General features: G+C 42.6%; 1 protein-coding gene across 6 annotated transcripts; it reads left to right on the top strand.

The window, feature by feature from the left end:
- The first annotated feature begins 718 nt into the window (after nucleotides 1–718).
- Nucleotides 719–18,762, top strand: LOC124009562 (ETS-related transcription factor Elf-1-like). 6 transcript variants are annotated; one of them, XM_046321458.1, is made up of 8 exons: nucleotides 719–868; nucleotides 7,972–8,606; nucleotides 9,261–9,381; nucleotides 14,148–14,258; nucleotides 14,813–14,968; nucleotides 15,169–15,237; nucleotides 16,040–16,232; nucleotides 16,336–18,762. In XM_046321458.1, exons 2-8 carry the CDS (start codon nucleotides 8,535–8,537, stop codon nucleotides 16,991–16,993), a joined length of 1,380 nt encoding a protein of 459 aa, XP_046177414.1. In that variant the 5' UTR covers nucleotides 719–868; nucleotides 7,972–8,534; the 3' UTR covers nucleotides 16,994–18,762. The 6 variants fall into 6 exon arrangements, with proteins under 6 accessions (XP_046177414.1, XP_046177418.1, XP_046177415.1 ...); XM_046321462.1 differs by lacking the exon at nucleotides 719–868 and adding an exon at nucleotides 1,032–1,050; XM_046321459.1 differs by lacking the exon at nucleotides 719–868 and adding an exon at nucleotides 3,216–3,566.
- Nucleotides 18,763–19,056: the final 294 nt, after the last annotated feature.

Raw genomic sequence — 19,056 nt, 5'->3', positions numbered from 1 at the left:
GTTTTAGCATGTGTTGGCATTCCATTTTGAGCGATTAGGGACCTGCTTGAAGCCGGATATTAGCACGTTGGATAAGTACAAACCAGGTTTCTGTACATTGCAGTTAACCAAGTTCCAGTAATGTCAGATCAGTGATTACATTATAGACGGGAAGAAGGAAGGATAGGCCTATATAGAATTATGCATGAATGTATTAGCAGTTCTACACTCCAGTACGAAAATAAAGAAATTTATGCACTCACCACTGGATAAGACCGTCAGCTAAATTACTAAAATGTCAAACGTAATAAACACGGCCAATAGGGGGCGCTAGTGACTATGTAATTGAGAAACGCTGTTGTTTACTACATGGTATTGTTGCTCTGCCCTCTGGAGATTTGCAAAGATCGTCGTATACCTACCTGTGTTTACCTTAGATCAGGGTCCCCCCCCCAACTAATCATCAAGCTTTGATCATTTGAATCAGCTGTGTAGTGTTTGCGCAAAAAAACTAAACGTGCACCGATTTTGGGAAACGCTGCCTTAGATGATTAGCACGTTGGATTACCTCTACTTCAGGACAGGTGGCCAATAAGAATTCACTGTGGGAGGGGCCCTTAGGGGAAAGAGGAAGCAGCGCTGTTTGCGGAGAAGTATGAAGTCTGGATACTGATCTGAGGTCGGCTTTGTATTTCCCCCCCTAGTGGTTACTGTGAGGGTTTGAGGACTTTAAGCTGAACCTATATCTGTGCGAAAATGCATTCTCTTACCGGAGTTTGTTTTTTGTCACAGGAGGGGTAAAAAACAGTTTCCTGTTCTCAGCTTTGTCCGTATTGTACCAGCCAGCTGCTACACACATACACAGCACAGCAGTAACATACAACACAAGGTAAGCGCACTGCTCCTATCGCAGAGCAGAAGCGATAAAAGGCAAATTTACAAAGATAATGCTATTATGTTAATAATAGGAGGTGGGTCTGTGTCATGCAGGGGTGTCAAACTCATATCCACGGACTGCCTAGTGCCAGCGGGTTTTTGGTTTTTCCTTCCTGTTAAGACGTAGACAACCAGGTGAGGGGAGTTCCTTACTAATTAGTGACCTTAATCAATCAAGTACAAGGGTGGAGCGGAAACCGCAGACATTCGGCGCTCGGTGGAGTGAGTTTGACACATGTGGTGTAGTAGATTGAGGCTGAAGTGAAAGTGAAAGCGTTTAGTGCTCTACAGTTGAGCATTGCAGAAATTGTGCGTTTGGCATGTGTTCTTGAGAATACATACATATCTTATATTGTATCTGTTTGTTTAGCTTTAGAGTACTTACATAAAGTTACCAGGCACCTGTAACTTTGTAGTATACACATATATATTGAACAAAAATATAAATGCAACATGCAACAATGTCATTGATTTTACTGAGTTACAGTTATGAGGAAATCAGTCAATTGACAAATTCATTATGCCCTAATATATGGATTTCACATGACTGGGAATACAGATGTGTGTAACAGTATAGCTTCCGTCCCTCTCCTCGCCTCGAACCAGAGATCCTCTGCACACATCAACAACTGACACCCACAAAGCATCGTTACCCATCGTGCCACAAAAGCATCAGCCTTTGCAGAGCAAGGGGAACAACTACTTCAAGGTCTCAGAGCGAGTGACGTCACCGATTGAAACGCTATTATCGCACACCACCGCTAACTAGCTAGCCATTACACATCGGTTACATATGCATATGTTGGTCACAGATACATTAACAAAAAATGGGCCTCACGATCTTGTCACTGTATTTTTGTGCATTTAAATTGCCATAGATAAAATGCAACTGTGTTCGTTGTCTGTAACTTATGCCTGCCCATATCATAATCCCAATGCCACCATGGGGCACTCTGTTCGCAACATTGACATCAACAAACCGCTCTCCCACACAATGCCATACACAAGGTCTGCGGTTATGAGGCTGGTTGGACGTACTGCCAAATTCTCTAAAATGACTTGGAGGCGGCTAATTGTAGAGAAATGAACATTCAATTCTCTGGCAACAGCTCTGGTGGACATTCCTGCAGTCAGCATTCCAATTGTACTCTCCCTCAACTTGACATCTGTGGCATTGTGTTGTGTAACAAAACTGCACATTTTAAAGTGGCCTTTTATTGTCCCCAGCACAAGGTGCACCTGTGTAATGATCATGCTGTTTAATTAGCTTCTTGATATGCTACACCTGTCAGGTGTATGGATTATCTTGGTAAACGTGGATGTAAACAAATTTGTGCACAACATTTAAGAGAAATAAGGTTTTTGTGCATATGGAACATTTCTGGGATCATTTACTTTCAGCTCATGAAACATGGAACCAGCACTTTATATGTTGCGTTTACGTTTTTGTTCAGTGTTTATGCGAGCGAGCAAACACACACACACTCACACAGGGCCACACATACGTACACACAAGTCATACACAGAAAGGGGGGTGAGATTTTAAAATCACAAAAACACACAGCTGTGTTATTCAGAATCGCCTCATAATTCCTCCATGTTAGATTGGCCAGGCCCAGTCACCCCGGGCAACAGGGGAAGCTTATCGGCTCCCCACCCTATTCCCCTACCAGCCTGGCCTAATTCACAATGCTCTTCACACACACACACACACACACACACACACACACACACACACACACACACACACACACACACACACACACACACACACACACACACACACACACACACACACACACACACACACACACACACACAAAGGACAGCGAGTGTGTTATGGAGCTTATCACTGTCCCTAAGGGTCTGGCAGCAACTTCACAGGATCAGATCACATGACTGAAGCCACAGACACCAACACATGTGATGGATGAACCTTCTAGATGGACTGTGTCATGTTCCAAACATTCTTAAAAACCTCCTCTCGTCACCATTGTCCATGGAAACAAGGAGTCATTTAACAATATTGGGAAATATACAGCACATAGAACATGGGGAAGCGTTAGCGATAACCCAACATTCAAAACAACCACAATACAAGATGGCAGCCTGGCAGACGTACAATGGAACATTTCTCTCCGTGGTGACAGCTGTTCCAGCGTTGTTTGGCTCCCTCCCGCTCTCTCAGGAGGAAGTGGAGCCCACAGAATGGGTTGTGCTTCCTGTGCGATAACAGCCTCAGTCGCATCTTGCTCTCTCAGCCGTCACATGCACGCACGCGTGCACACACACACACACACACTATGGAAGATACAACACAAAGAGCAACATATCTACTGAACAGGCAAAACAGAAAATACTGACATTCAAAATGCATCGGCATGAATATAGCATGCATGATGTCTGACCTGTGAGCAGCTCTCAGGCTATCTCATGGGAAGTCTCTCTCTAAGGGGTTTAAGGATAGAGTGGGAGGAGCTCAGGTAAACAGAGGCGTGTAGCACAACAACTGTCGTCATGGTGCATGTTACCTGTACGTGGTTGTTTACCTACTGTGTGTGAGAAAGAGAGGTCATGGTAGGACAGAAACAGCAAAACAGGATTTTCTGGTGCTTACAACAGTCAGTAACTGCCTGAAGAGTGGAGGACAGGTGAGTAAAAGAGTGGAGAGAAAATGTGAGTGACTGAGTGAACAAATAGAGAGGTGGAGGAGGGGAAAACCTACAAAGTAAAGGAGCGTGTGTGCATGTTATCCTATCTTTAATTGAATTGTTTTATTTAACCAGGTAGGCCAGTTGAGTTCTCAGTTCTCATTTACAACTGCCACCTGGCCAAGATAAAGCAAAGCAGTGCGACACAAACAACAACACAGAGTTACACATGGAATAAACAAATGTACAGTCAACAACACAATAGAAAAGTCTATATTACAGTCTATATAACGTGGCAACAAGGACAAGGCCTTAAACACAGAGAGGACAGGGCTGGGTTGCTGTTCGGGGTTGATTGTTTCAGTCACGTGATGATGGTGTTGGGTCAATCGACGTAAAGAGTGCGTTTTGTGTCCCTTTGATATTTTACAAGTTGTGCACCAATATTGCATTTTAAAAGCTTATTCAATGAAGTGCCCATTGAAATAAACCACATGGAAAATGCAATACATCTGTTTTTTGATATGAATAAAGACTTAAAGCGTCCCTCTGTGACTTCTAGGAAGATTTAAACCCATTTAAACCCCAAAATGTATCCTCGTTTTCACCACCATTGTAAAGCCCTAGTTATTTTGTTGCTTTGACAAAGTGTCAAGAAATGTTTTTATTTCGTGTGATTAGTGTGATCTATTTACGTCTGTTCCTCATTTTAATGTCAACCCTGCTATGGTGAGTCATTTTAATGTCAACCCTGCTATGGTGAGTCATTTTAATGTCAACCCTGCTATGGTGAGTCATTTTAATGTCAACCCTGCTATGGTGACTCGTTTTAATGTCAACCCTGCTATGGTGACTCGTTTTAATGCCAACCCTGCTATGGTGACTCGTTTTAATGTCAATCCTGCTATGGTGACTCATTTTAATGTCAACCCTGCTATGGTGACTCATTTTAATGCCAACCCTGCTATGGTGACTCATTTTAATGCCAACCCTGCTATGGTGACTCATTTTAATGCCAACCCTGCTATGGTGACTCATTTTAATGCCAACCCTGCTATGGTGACTCGTTTTAATGTCAACCCTGCTATGGTGACTCATTTTAATGTCAACCCTGCTATGGTGACTCATTTTATGGTGACTGTTTTAATGTCAACCCTGCTATGGTGACTCGTTTTAATGTCAACCCTGCTATGGTGACTCATTTTAATGTCAACCCTGCTATGGTGACTCATTTTAATGTCAACCCTGCTATGGTGACTCGTTTTAATGTCAACCCTGCTATGGTGACTCATTTTAATGTCAACCCTGCTATGGTGACTCGTTTTAATGTCAACCCTGCTATGGTGACTCGTTTTAATGTCAACCCTGCTATGGTGACTCGTTTTAATGTCAACCCTGCTATGGTGACTCGTTTTAATGTCAACCCTGCTATGGTGACTCCTTTTAATGTCAACCCTGCTATGGTGACTCGTTTTAATGTCAACCCTGCTATGGTGACTCCTTTTAATGTCAACCCTGCTATGGTGACTCATTTTAATGCCAACCCTGCTATGGTGACTCGTTTTAATGCCAACCCTGCTATGGTGACTCGTTTTAATGTCAACCCTGCTATGGTGACTCGTTTTAATGTCAACCCTGCTATGGTGACTCATTTTTTAAATTTTATCTAAAGAAACATTGAACATCTAATTGTCAAATCATAGTGGAAAAGCAGGTTTTGTGGTGGAAAAGCGAGCAAATCGATCACACTGTAACAAGCCAACTGTGTAGTTTTTATTGTGTTAAAAAATAAATAAAATAAAGCTTGCATTCAATTGCCCCACCCTGTTGCACACAACAAGCTTCCATTTCCTCTGTCACAGGAGGATTTATGGCTGATTTAAAGAAGGGGGATTTATGGCTGATTTAAAGAAGGGGGATTTAGGGCCGATTTAAAGAAGGGGGATTTAGGGCCGATTTAAAGAAGGGGATTTAGGGCCGATTTAAAGAGGGGGATTTAGGGCCGATTTAAAGAAGGGGGATTGATGGCCGATTTAAAGAAGGGGATTGATGGCTGATTTAAAGAAGGGGGATTGATGGCTGATTTAAAGAAGGGGGATTGATGGCTGATTTAAAGAAGGGGGATTGATGGCTGATTTAAAGAAGGAGGATTTAGGGCTGATTTAAAGAAGGAGGATTTAGGGCTGATTTAAAGAAGGGGGATTTAGGGCTGATTTAAAGAAGGGGGATTGATGGCTGATTTAAAGAAGGGGGATTGATGGCTGATTTAAAGAAGGGGGATTGATGGCTGATTTAAAGAAGGGGGATTGATGGCTGATTTAAAGGAGGGGGATTGATGGCTGATTTAAAGGAGGGGGATTGATGGCTGATTTAAAGAAGGGGGATTGATGGCTGATTTAAAGAAGGGGGATTGATGGTTGATTTCAATAGCTATATTTCCACAACATTTTTCCAGTGATAATGATTTTCTTTGTCGACATTTAGAAAGTTTGCATAGAAAATACATGCAACAATTATCTGCTAGGGTGAGTTTCCATTGATCTACCCTGTGTGTGGTCCTTCTGTAGCTCAGTTGGTAGAGCATGGCGCTTGTAACGCCAGGGTAGTGGGTTCGATCCCCGGGACCACCCATACGTAGAATGTATGCACACATGACTGTAAGTCGCTTTGGATAAAAGCGTCTGCTAAATGGCATATATATATGAAAACAGCTGGACATAATGATGTCACACCTTAAAAAATACATTTTTTTTTGCAAAAACCTACAGTGTAAATAAAAATGTAGTGGTTGAAGTGTTTCAATTACCCATTTAGGTCAATTGTGCATTAATAAATTGGCGACGCATAAAACTATGCCCCCCCACCTATCAGTTTTTTTGTCTCATGTAGCCTGCGAAAGCCAGCATGGATAAAATGTACTAATTGACTAATATTTTCCATATTCTAATAATTATCATGTACCAACATATTGCCACGGTCCATGCCTTGCTGAAACTTGCATTCCTGTAGATCTGAAATAATTGGATGGTGAAACCTCCAAGCCAACCAGATAAGCAAGGCCAAGCATTTCAGGCATTCTTGCACATCAGGACAATCCCTGTTCTGCAAAGAAACATACATTTTTTATTTGGCAAGCAGTAGGCATTTAGCATTAAATGTGGAGTGGAGCTTATTGGTACGTGATTAGCCTACATCACGTGCCCGGCATATTTTCAAAAGTATTCGGCAATCATAATTTATTTTTAAAATAGTTTCCACCATCATTTGTTGCAATAGACAAAGTTAGACAAAATAAAAATCAACCCCTGTTGAAAGATACAATTTTTGTAGATCTTTAACCTCTTACCTCTTAAGATGGGAAAAAGTTGAACATGTGCTCTTTTATGATGGACAGAATGTTAAAATTAGGTAAAATAAAAGTTGTTTTTTTCTTCACCAAATTAATTACACTACCCAAAAGTACTCAATTGGTGGAACAACAGTACCCTGTTATAATGATGTTGGAGTGATGGGCGAAGATGTAGGTTTTTCAGTCTTGTTTCTTATTGATAACGCAACAAATTCCTTATGAGTGTTTGTCTAGAAAATGTACATTACAGTCTGTGTCGGGGTGTGAAGAAATCCTAATAAGATTAAACAGCCGTCGAAAACACAGGCAATCATTACCTAGCACTTTTTGTGATTCCTTCTCTCTGTAGTAATGTAACCCTGTGTCTGTCTGTTCGCTCTGTGCTTATCTCTCATATGAACTACTCCAAACACATTCCAGACGTGCCTGCCCTGACCAGAGGGAAAGCACCATATCTCCGAATGAGGAGTTTCCTCTCCCTTCAAACTGACACACACACACACACACACACGTCAGGGTGACCTGGCACAGTGTATGGATGATACACACCCTAATGCAGAAGTCCATTGTCCGACCTGAGCATTAGGTTCTCTGAGCAGGCGCAGTTGCTCATTTTTTGCCTCCTCCCACCCCTCCCCCATACACACACACACAAACACACTCATGACGCAGTCCGGAAGCTTCTTTCCTGTTGCTGGTCTCTTTAGAAAGGGAGATAAGAAAGCAGTGCGTGTGAGAGCTGAGAGAAAGAGAGCAGAAGGTCTGTGTGGCATAATAGTGTGATAAGAGGGATATGAATATAAACAGTTGCTTGTTATAAGAGGCCTTGGCTCAGTTTGTCAGAGGACAGTGTTTTTGCCCCTCACTAACAGACTGAACCCACAGACTACTGTTCTGCCAGCGGAGTTTATAGAGCCCTGATCATGTGATTCTGTTCACTGTCTGCACTTTGATCAGAAAGAGTGTGGCTTATGTAGTCTACAAGTAGAGTTATCATGGCTTGAAGAGACTTCTCTAATGTAATCTCTTTCTCTTCTCCCTCCCTCCCACCACCAGTCTCTCTCTGTTCCTTTTTCTCAGGTTGAGACCACAGGACCGTTGGTGGCCTCCACTTCTTCATCGAGGGTAGAAAGTTAGAAAGAGAGAAGGAAACAAGTAATTGATTCTCCCTGCAAATTCTCTGTCTGCTCCTGTTCAACATCTCATCTATGGAACATCTACTGAGGACTCCTGCAGGATTTTACCTCAACCATTTAACCAACTAGCCAAGCCAACACTCACTCTTCTGAGAGGTCAAGCCACTGTGCTGGAGTGAGGAACGAGTTACTAGCCAGCTATTTATCTGAAGTTACTTTCATTTAGACAGTTTAATCGCTGTGCTGTTCAGGCATGCAGTTAAGAGTGACTCATCCTCAGGAGGACCTGTGAGAAACAGACAGGGGGAAGCTTTTGATACGACTCTCTCTGCTCAGGAACTTCTGGAACACAGAACCTGTGATTTGACACCTGTAACTTGGTGCTTTGGAACGTAGAACGTGTTGGTTGTGTGAAACTGTTGGACATCTGATGTGGAATGCTGGGATGATGACATCGTAGACCTGTTATTGGAGTATTCTGGGATGTCTTCCATGCTGCAGCAGACGGAACTCATCTTTGAGTTTGCCAGCGACCACGTGAACAATGGACTACAGGTGGGAACAACCGTGTGTGTGTGTGTGTGTGTGTGTGTGTGTGTGTGTGTGTGTGTGTGTGTGTGTGTGTGTGTGTGTGTGTGTGTGTGTGTGTGTGTGTGTGTGTGTGTGTGTGTGTGTGTGTGTGTGTGTGTGTGTGTGTGTGTGTGTGTTTGCACACCAACCGATAAAACATCAAGCCTCTTAAAATCACACGTCAGTGGAGAACCACTTGGGAAATGACATATCAAAGTGCAGATAAGCTGTATTGAATCAGAGATAGAATCTACATGTAGAGTAGCCAAGGATAACATGAGGATAACGTCAGCCATAGTCATTGAAAGATCAGCACCAATTTACATTGGGAACATACTGACCTATTTCAAATAGGAACAGTGAAAGTTGTCCTCTCACTCACACAACTCTTAAGTTAAAACCCTAAAGTCTAGCCTCACTGTATGTCAGTGTACAACCTCTGCCAAGATTTCAGAACCTCGTGGCACAGATGTTAGTACCCTTCCAATTTAACTGCAGAGTTGCTGGTTCAAGCCTTACCTTGACTGTTGTCTTACAATATCAAACATTAGATATTGGAAATTATTAAATAAAGCATTGGCTCAAATGTAAAATAACTCAATTGAAGTGAGTGATAGATCATTTGTCCCTGTGTTGCAGCTGGATGAGCACTTGGCCTATCCTGCAGTGATAGTGGAGCAGATCCCACAATCCCACCTGCTCTCCTACACAGGCCTGGCCTGTGAGCAGACACACACAGAAGACCACCTGCTAACAACAGGTAACAACAAACACGCACGGTCTAATGAAGGCAATCTGGGGTTGAGCAGCTTGGCCTTCTTGGCATTATCAACAGCACCTGTAGACAGAAACAGACACATTGACGTAGTAGATTAGGAGGGTTACGTTTGGGTAAGATGTTAGGGTAAGGGGTCTGACTAACAGGTAGGGGTTTTTCTGTATAGCTGGGGGGTGTAGGCTCCGAGGCTTCATTCAGCTCCTGAGAGAAAATGTCTGTGTATAACAGGAGGGTGATATGCACATCCTAAACTGTGCTGGGCAAAACAATTCATGATACAGACTTTGTGCAGTCAGTCAGTACATTCAGGTGGTTAGCCGGTTAGCTTGCTATGGTAGAAAGGTTATCTAGCACACTAACTACTTTGACTAAGATGCTATCTGATGTGTTTATAGCACATTTCCTTACTGGAGTATAACAACTGAGCAGTTTCAGTCTAAAATACTGTAGTTTAGTACTGTGGCTAACTTAGCTTCTATATAACGAGGCATTTAGAAAGAATACCCTAGCTGGGTCATTCAGAAAGAATACCCTAGCTGGGTCATTCAGAAAGAATACCCTAGCTGGGTCATTTAGAAAGAATACCCTAGCTGGGTCATTTAGAAAGAATACCCTAGCTGGGTCATTCAGAAAGAATACCCTAGCTGGGTCATTTAGAAAGAATACCCTAGCTGGGTCATTTAGAAAGAATACCCTAGCTGGGTCATTTAGAAAGAATACCCTAGCTGGGTCATTCAGAAAGAATACCCTAGCTGGGTCATTCAGAAAGAATACCCTAGCTGGGTCATTCAGAAAGAATACCCTAGCTGGGTCATTTAGAAAGAATACCCTAGCTGGGTCATTTAGAAAGAATACCCTAGCTGGGTCATTCAGTCATTTAGAAAGAATACCCTAGCTGGGTCATTTAGAAAGAATACCCTAGCTGGGTCATTTAGAAAGAATACCCTAGCTGGGTCATTTAGAAAGAATACCCTAGCTGGGTCATTTAGAAAGAATACCCTAGCTGGGTCATTTAGAAAGAATACCCTAGCTGGGTCATTCAGAAAGAATACCCTAGCTGGGTCATTTAGAAAGAATACCCTAGCTGGGTCATTTAGAAAGAATACCCTAGCTGGGTCATTTAGAAAGAATACCCTAGCTGGGTCATTTAGAAAGAATACCCTAGCTGGGTCATTTAGAAAGAATACCCTAGCTGGGTCATTTAGAAAGAATACCCTAGCTGGGTCATTTAGAAAGAATACCTAGCTGGGTCATTTAGAAAGAATACCCTAGCTGGGTCATTTAGAAAGAATACCCTAGCTGGGAGAAAGAATACCCTAGCTGGGTCATTTAGAAAGAATACCCTAGCTGGGTCATTTAGAAAGAATACCCTAGCTGGGTCATTTAGAAAGAATAGCTGGGTCCTAGCTGGGTCATTTAGAAAGAATACCCTAGCTGGGTCATTTAGAAAGAATAGCTGGGTCCCTAGCTGGGTCATTTAGAAAGAATACCCTAGCTGGGTCATTTAGAAAGAATACCCTAGCTGGGTCATTTAGAAAGAATACCTAGCTGGGTCATTTAGAAAGAATACCCTAGCTGGGTCATTTAGAAAGAATACCCTAGCTGGGTCATTTAGAAAGAATACCCTAGCTGGGTCATTTAGAAAGAATACCCTAGCTGGGTCATTTAGAAAGAATACCCTAGCTGGGTCATTAGAAAGAATACCCTAGCTGGGTCATTTAGAAAGAATACCCTAGCTGGGTCATTTAGAAAGAATACCCTAGCTGGGTCATTTAGAAAGAATACCCTAGCTGGGTCATTTAGAAAGAAATAGCTGGGTCATTTAGAAAGAATACCCTAGCTGGGTCATTCAGAAAGAATACCCTAGCTGGGTCATTTAGAAAGAATACCCTAGCTGGGTCATTTAGAAAGAATACCCTAGCTGGGTCATTTAGAAAGAATACCCTAGCTGGGTCATTTAGAAAGAATACCCTAGCTGGGTCATTTAGAAAGAATACCTAGCTGGGTCATTTAGAAAGAATACCCTAGCTGGGTCATTTAGAAAGAATACCCCAGAAAGAATACCCTAGCTGGGTCATTTAGAAAGAATACCCTAGCTGGGTCATTTAGAAAGAATACCCTAGCTGGGTCATTTAGAAAGAATACCCTAGCTGGGTCATTTAGAAAGAATACCCTAGCTGGGTCATTTAGAAAGAATACCCTAGCTGGGTCATTTAGAAAGAATACCCTAGCTGGGTCATTTAGAAAGAATACCCTAGCTGGGTCATTACCCTAGCTGGGTCATTTAGAAAGAATACCCTAGCTGGGTCATTTAGAAAGAATACCCTAGCTGGGTCATTTAGAAAGAATACCCTAGCTGGGTCATTTAGAAAGAATACCCTAGCTGGGTCATTTAGAAAGAATACCCTAGCTGGGTCATTTAGAAAGAATACCCTAGCTGGGTCATTTAGAAAGAATACCTAGCTGGGTCATTTAGAAAGAATACCCTAGCTGGGTCATTTAGAAAGAATACCCTAGCTGGGTCATTTAGCTGGGTCATTTAGAAAGAATACCCTAGCTGGGTCATTTAGAAAGAATACCCTAGCTGGGTCATTTAGAAAGAATACCTAGCTGGGTCATTTAGAAAGAATACCCTAGCTGGGTCATTTAGAAAGAATACCCTAGCTGGGTCATTTAGAAAGAATACCCTAGCTGGGTCATTTAGAAAGAATATACATTTAGAAAGAATACCCTAGCATTTGGGTCATTTAGAAAGAATACCCTAGCTGGGTCATTTAGAAAAGAATACCCTAGCTGGGTCATTTAGAAAGAATACCCTAGCTGGGTCATTTAGAAAGAATACCCTAGCTGGGTCATTTAGAAAGAATACCCTAGCTGGGTCATTTAGAAAGAATACCCTAGCTGGGTCATTTAGAAAGAATACCCTAGCTGGGTCATTTAGAAAGAATACCCTAGCTGGGTCATTTAGAAAGAATACCCTAGCTGGGTCATTTAGAAAGAATACCCTAGCTGGGTCATTTAGAAAGAATACCCTAGCTGGGTTATTCCTATAATGCAGTGTCTTTTCTGTTCACAGGAAATATCACTTCTGTGACCCTGTTATCACTTTCCACCCTGTTAGTTTGTTGCAATTCTCCATTTAAGAAAACAACCCCTTTGCTACAATACCCCACACTATCTCAAGGTGGTGTCATCTGTACTTAACTTTACTATTTATCTTTTTGACAACTTTTACTATTTACTCCACTACATTCCTAATGAAAATATGTACTTTTTACACCTATACATTTTCCCTGACACCAAAAAGTACTCATTACAGTTAGAATCCTCAGGCAGGACAGAATTATTGTCCAATTCATTCACCTATCAATATAACACATAGTCATTCCAACTACCTCTGATCCGGCGGACTCACTAAACACAAAACTGCGTTTCTAAATGATGCCTGAGTGTTGGCGTGTGCCTTTCTGGTTTGCTTAAAATAAGGAATTTTACTTTTACTCAAGTATGACAATTAAGTACTTTTTTCACCTCTCTACTTAAGTACATTTTTAAAACCAGATACTTTTAAACTTTACTCAGTAGTATTTTACTAGGTAACTTTTACTTTTAGTTGCACCATTTGGCTGTCTTTACTTTTACTCAAGTATAACAATTGAGTACTTTTTCCACCACTGTCCGTCTTTCCATGTTTCATGTTGTTAGTCTTTATGTCCCATTCATGTCCACCCTGTTAGGCTAAACTATAGAGAAAATTAACCACTTTTCAAAATGGTAAAATATGTTTGATAGAGAAGTTAAAGTCCTGTTCAAGTGTTCACCATTATGCTAGCTCAATCTTGCTCACTCACAGAGCTATGGCTAATTTAGGCTCCAAATTTCCACCCTGTTATGATTATACACCTAACAGTTTGGAAAATGCACACAAAGTGCCTGAAAGTCAAATGTCCTTTTTCTGATAGAATACATTTTTTCTTTTATATTTCAACTTTCCCCCCAAAAAGTTATGAGGTCCAAAATGCACGTCAAGGTAGGAATGACCCAGATATCTCTACTCATTTTGATGAGGGGGCTGTAAACAAAGATCATAAAGCTGGCTGAGCACATGCATACTGTGGCCTTCACACTTGAACCAATCAGAGAAGTTGGAAAATCCAGGAAGTGAAACAAAATACACGTCTTGTGGCTCCTGCAGCTTTGACAAAGTTGCTTATCATGTTGCTAGCTCTCTGGAGTAAACCGTTTGTGAAACTAATGATTTAGTAGTGAGGCTGTTAATGCAAGTAAATGTGTAGCCAATGGGTTTGTAGCTTCACTTGTCTACTTTCTAGCATGTTAGCTAACTTTAGTTCAATCGTTCAGCCATGGCCTGTTACAACATTATTATGGCCATCTCAGTTTAAGCTTGATTTTGCTAGCCAGCGAATATACAGTTAGACTTTTGTTGTGATAGAAAGCAGTGGAGGCTGCTAAGGGGAAGAAGGCTCATAATGGCTAAAACTGCGCAAATGGAATGGCATCACACACATAGAAACCATCCATGTGTTTGGTGTATTCGATACCATTCTGCTCCAGCTATGCTAGCTAACAGTGTAGAAGCTAGATAGCCCTCTTGTTTACTCCCACTGTCCCATCACTAGGGATAGGCCCACAGACAGAGCCATGATGTCATGCTGACACATTACCCCGCCTCTCTCTCTACATATCTTCCCTGTATCCCAATCTCTCTCCTATCTCTCCGTCTCCAGTGGAGGACAGTGAGAGTGGAGATGAGGAAACCATGGAAACACTGGTGGCAGCTGAGGCTCTCCTCAACATGGACTCCCCTGACTCCCTCTCTCTGGACCAACAGCACTACAGTGAGACACACACACACACACACACACACACACACACACACACACACACACACACACACACACACACACACACACACACACACACACACACACACACACACACACACACACACACACACACACACACACACACACACACACACACACACACACACACACAGCTAGTTTAAGTTAGTAGCTCAGGGAGTAACTTGTTTTGACTCTAACTCAGTCTTTGCGTAAACAAATCTAACTGGGTTTGGAGCTTGTCTACCATCACAATGGCCACGTTCAGTTGCCAAACATTGTTGAACGTTTCAGAGCTGATATGATCCCTTATTATACATGTCAGAGGGGCATGTTATTCTACATCGGGAATGTTCCAAAACATTGCATCCTGCTGAACGCACCCCAGGTTTCTTTGTATCACTCCCTAGTGCAAACAAGCATCTATATTTCTGCTCTGCTTGGAGCAGATGAATTAATCCTGTTCTCATATATAATCAAATTGTCTCCTTGTAGACTCATTTATTACACTGTAACCCCTAACAGTGTGTTTGTCTCCTCCCCTCTAGCCCAGCTGTACGTCCCTGCCCTGGGTGATGTCATCACGTCACCCGTTACCCACCAATTGACGGTGTCAGCGGAAGGCCTTGTGGGAGCTCTGGGCCAGCCCCAGTGGGTCACACTGCAGAGGGAGACTGTTGCTGAGCAACCAAAGAAGAAGAGAGGTTAGATTGTCATTATCTGGCCATGCTTTTAAACTATAAATTGTAATCATAACCACAACAACCTTAGCTCGTATGCCTGCTCATCATTTTTGACAATACAACTACTTTTTCTTTCTCACCTGGCCATTTATGGACTACTGTCATTTTGACAATGTCAAAATGACATTGTGACATAACAACTACTCTGTTATGCATTTTAGCTAAGAAATCCAAAAGGCCTGAATCCCCCACACCGGACATCACATTCAAGAGGGGCAAATACAGCAAAGGTACACACCAATGGCTGTATATGATCAATCACGTGATACCATTCATTTCTATGTGAAGACTCAATAGTGCATTTGAAGACAAGGAAGTCGGTTAAGATGGTGTCTTATGGCTACATAACGGTTATTGCTATTTGGTATCCTTGGGACGTCCCTACCACATTGAAGTTGACATTTTAAAATGGTAAGGCTTATGGTTAGGTAGGGGTTAGGGTTTAGGACAGGGAGGTCCCAAGGACCCCGGATAGCACTAACTGATGCATAACATACGCTCTTATTGAGTATCTCAAGACTGACTGGGGTACGGCAGGATTTCATTAGCAACTAAATTACCCTTATAACTTCTACTTTATGTGATTTTAAAATAATCTGGTCTTGTAGAAGCAATTATTGGTTCCAAGATTGTCTTAAAAATATATATGTTTACACAAAGAATGACCATGTAGATACCTATTTTCCCATTCACTATAATGGGGATCCTGTTTTCTGCAAACAATGCATGCAGTACCACGGTCGGCCTTGAACTTTGTGGCTTCAATGAGAAGAGGCGGTCGTTTTTTAAATTTATCTAGGCAAGTCAGTTAAGAACAAATTCTTAATTACAATGACAGCCTAGGAACAGTGTTCAGGGGCAGAATGACAGATTTATGATTTTTTTTTTTTACCTTGTCAGCTCGGGATTCGATCTAGCAACCTTTCGGTCACTAGCCCAACGCGCTAACCACTAGGCTACCTGCCGTTCTCCTCTGGTACATACACACAAACAGACACACACTCCATCTCACCTCTCCCTCACCTGTTTCAGGTAACACTATGTTCTTGTGGCAGTTCCTGATTGAGCTTCTCCAGGACAGACAGGCCTGCCCACGTTACATCAAATGGACCAATCGGCATGCAGGGATCTTTAAGCTGGTCAACTCCAAGGCTGTGGCCAGACTCTGGGGCAAACACAAGAACAAACCAGACATGAACTATGAGACCATGGGCCGAGCACTCCGGTACGCTGTAGTTACATTAATTACATTACAATAATAATAAGTTACAGTCTGTGTCCCTGCAGGTGTGTGTGTATCAAAGCTGTCCTCTCTCTGTCCCTGACAGGTACTACTACCAGCGTGGGATTCTGAACAAGGTGGAGGGTCAGAGGCTGGTCTACCAGTTTGCCTCTCTGCCCAAAGACATGGTCTTCATCAGCGACGATGAAGACCAGGAGGACCAAGACAATCATGAGGAAGAAGAGGACGATGGCGATGATGGCGTCCCAGATGACAGTCTGCCCTACAGCGACCAATCCCTGGACGATTTAGGGTCCTACGAGCATTCTTTCCTTCCCCCACCCCAGGCTACCAGAGGCTACCATAGGCCCAGACAGACCAGCACAGGTCCAGCAGCAGCCCAGAGGCGCCGACCCGGCCCAAAACCCAAGACCCAACTCCCAGCCTCGTCCTTAGCCCATCGCAGGACAGTCCTCCGGCCACCAGGGAGCAGTCTGATCCAGCAGCAGCATCTGCCTATAGTCTCAGCTGAGATGCTGCGGACCCTGCAGAACGTGCAGTCTTTGCAGCCTGGTCAGCATGGGTCAGTCTTCAGAACTGCTCAGCTGCTGGGGAGTCTGTGTGAGAGACAGGCTGCTAGTGCAGAACAGACCACCAGTCAGATAGTGACTCTGCAGTTACAGCCCTTGACCTGCCCTGTCAAGCAGGAGGAGCTAGAGGTTAGGACTGAGGAGGACCCAGACTCAGGACTGATTGTGGAGTAGGATGCCCCGAGACATCTGATCAGTATCAGCCACTGTCCTTGCCCCATAGCCAAGATGACTGCAGAAGACAATGATTTTCAAAGGGAGCCTTTAGAGAAAGATGTTGGACAGTTGTGATGTAAATTTGATTTATTTTACAGAAGAGACAGACCTGGATGGTCTTTCTCTCACTCTTACATTCCCTTATGCACCAGAGCCATTCTTACAGAGAGTTAACCAAACTGTCTTCCATGTTGGCACCAAACACTCCATGTCGATAACATTCCTAATCGGCATTCTAACAAGAATGTAATTGTCTTAGAACTCTTGATACCAACATGACAGACATTCTAATTGCCGACCAAAGACATGCACTGGATTCTACAGCCTCGCTGCAGGGCATCCTGCTCTGCTCTATCTCTGTTCGCAACTCAGCTCCACTGAATGCACGGGAGCTTGTGCACTGTTCTTGTTCTCTCAATGTTCTTTTCTCCACCATGACCAGTGCTTTGCACTATTAACATGTACCATTTCTTTGTCACCGCTCTCACCTACCAAAGTGCCTCAAATAATAATTTTCCAGCTTTCACCAAAGACAGTCTTAAATCTGTAGCATGCTAGCTACCACATATTGCTCCTTAAAATTCTTATTTATGTGTGTGTCACTTGTTGATCTTCAACGTAAACACACTCTCATACGGTCACCCTCACCAGTAGAAGACCCACCATCAGTGCTTGAGGTAAATGTGTCCTAGTCGATGTGTTCAGGGAGTAAATTCCATAGAGATGGCACATCGCACGGATTGGGGTTCTAGTGTTTGTCAGCAGATCATTCAACGTGCTGTGTTGTAGGGACCACCCGCTGTAGACATCTGACTGCCTACATTTTCCACAGGATTCTACATGTAAAATCGGAAATTACGTTCAGAGATGCTAAGTACTCTCAGCCAGCAAACACTACTGGTGTGTCTGAGCCCTTAACTTTACAGGCTTTTGGTTATTCATACTTAAGTAGAGAATACAAATCAAAAGGGATTTTCTGTTTCATTTTTGCAACGGTACTGTTGGCTTTACTGCATTTGAACCTCAATGTTAACGGGGTGGCTGATGACTATCAATGATGATAACTGAATGATAAAACTTCTCTCACGCTTTTGCTTTTAAGAGAGTAAACGTACTTCTGCCAGAGTTGGTAGTTGCCCAATGACCCTGATCTAAGGTTTTCCCTGGTCATCATTTGGGGACGGTAAGCTGATCCTAGATCTGCCCCTATGGGCAACTCCTACCTGGAGCCCTTCTGCCAGCAATCTTGTTAGCATTCCTGATATGCTGTAATAGTTATACATGTGCTTTCCTGGACCATATATGCCTTGATATATATGTGTTTGTGAACATGTGACTTAATACTTTTTCTGTCTGTTGTTTCTCAGGTGCATCTGTGTTTATTTGCTGCACAAACACAGTATATACCATCCCAATTTCCAAATGTACTCATCTATGCAAAGAAGTATGATGATGTTGCTCCTCAGGCCTAGACTCTGATATATGGTTAGTTTTGCTGATCCTACAAGGATGGCTTATATATATCCTAATTAAAAGCACATTTTCCCATGCAATCTTTTCCTTTGATAATATTGCCTTATGCTTCTTTGCTTCTGCTGGAAGTCTCTGATATATTTGTCACTGCTATTGTGTGAGGAACGAATTGTGAAAATATATACAGAAGGAGTTGATAAAATAGGAATTATTAAACTTGTTTTCAAAAAATAAAAGTTTTAATTTTGAATGAATCCTGACTGTTTTGTTTGTTTTTTTTCAAACCGTGTGAAACTGTTTCTTGCCCGCACCTACTCGTCCACGCGGTTAGGGTTCAGTAGTGAGAAGTGCCTACCTAGCCTAGTTGACAGTGTCTGCACCGTACACACGCCTCTACTGTTTTCTGATTCCTACCGAGGACTTTCCAGCTAGCTAGCCACGGCTATCTCCCTCTGACAACACTTCTAGCGCCATGACAACCGAACGGCAAGTATATTACATTTTAGTATTTTATTTTAAATCTGTCGTTGTTCAAGAGGCTAACGTTA

The sequence above is a fragment of the Oncorhynchus gorbuscha genome, linkage group LG22, assembly GCF_021184085.1.
Source record: "Oncorhynchus gorbuscha isolate QuinsamMale2020 ecotype Even-year linkage group LG22, OgorEven_v1.0, whole genome shotgun sequence".
Taxonomy (NCBI): Eukaryota; Metazoa; Chordata; class Actinopteri; order Salmoniformes; family Salmonidae; genus Oncorhynchus; species Oncorhynchus gorbuscha.
The sequence above is the reverse complement of the archived record's forward strand: the minus strand, read 5'-3'. Positions and strand labels throughout refer to the sequence as shown.

Bases quoted from the DNA above. Each gene is read 5' to 3' on its own strand.
- LOC124009562 (XM_046321458.1), top strand. From the start codon at position 8,535: ATGTCTTCCATGCTGCAGCAGACGGAACTCATCTTTGAGTTTGCCAGC. The intron at 9,382-14,147 runs GTAACAACAAAC...CTCCGTCTCCAG, and splicing joins AGACCACCTGCTAACAACAG to TGGAGGACAGTGAGAGTGGA. The intron at 14,259-14,812 runs GTGAGACACACA...CCTCCCCTCTAG, and splicing joins TCTGGACCAACAGCACTACA to CCCAGCTGTACGTCCCTGCC.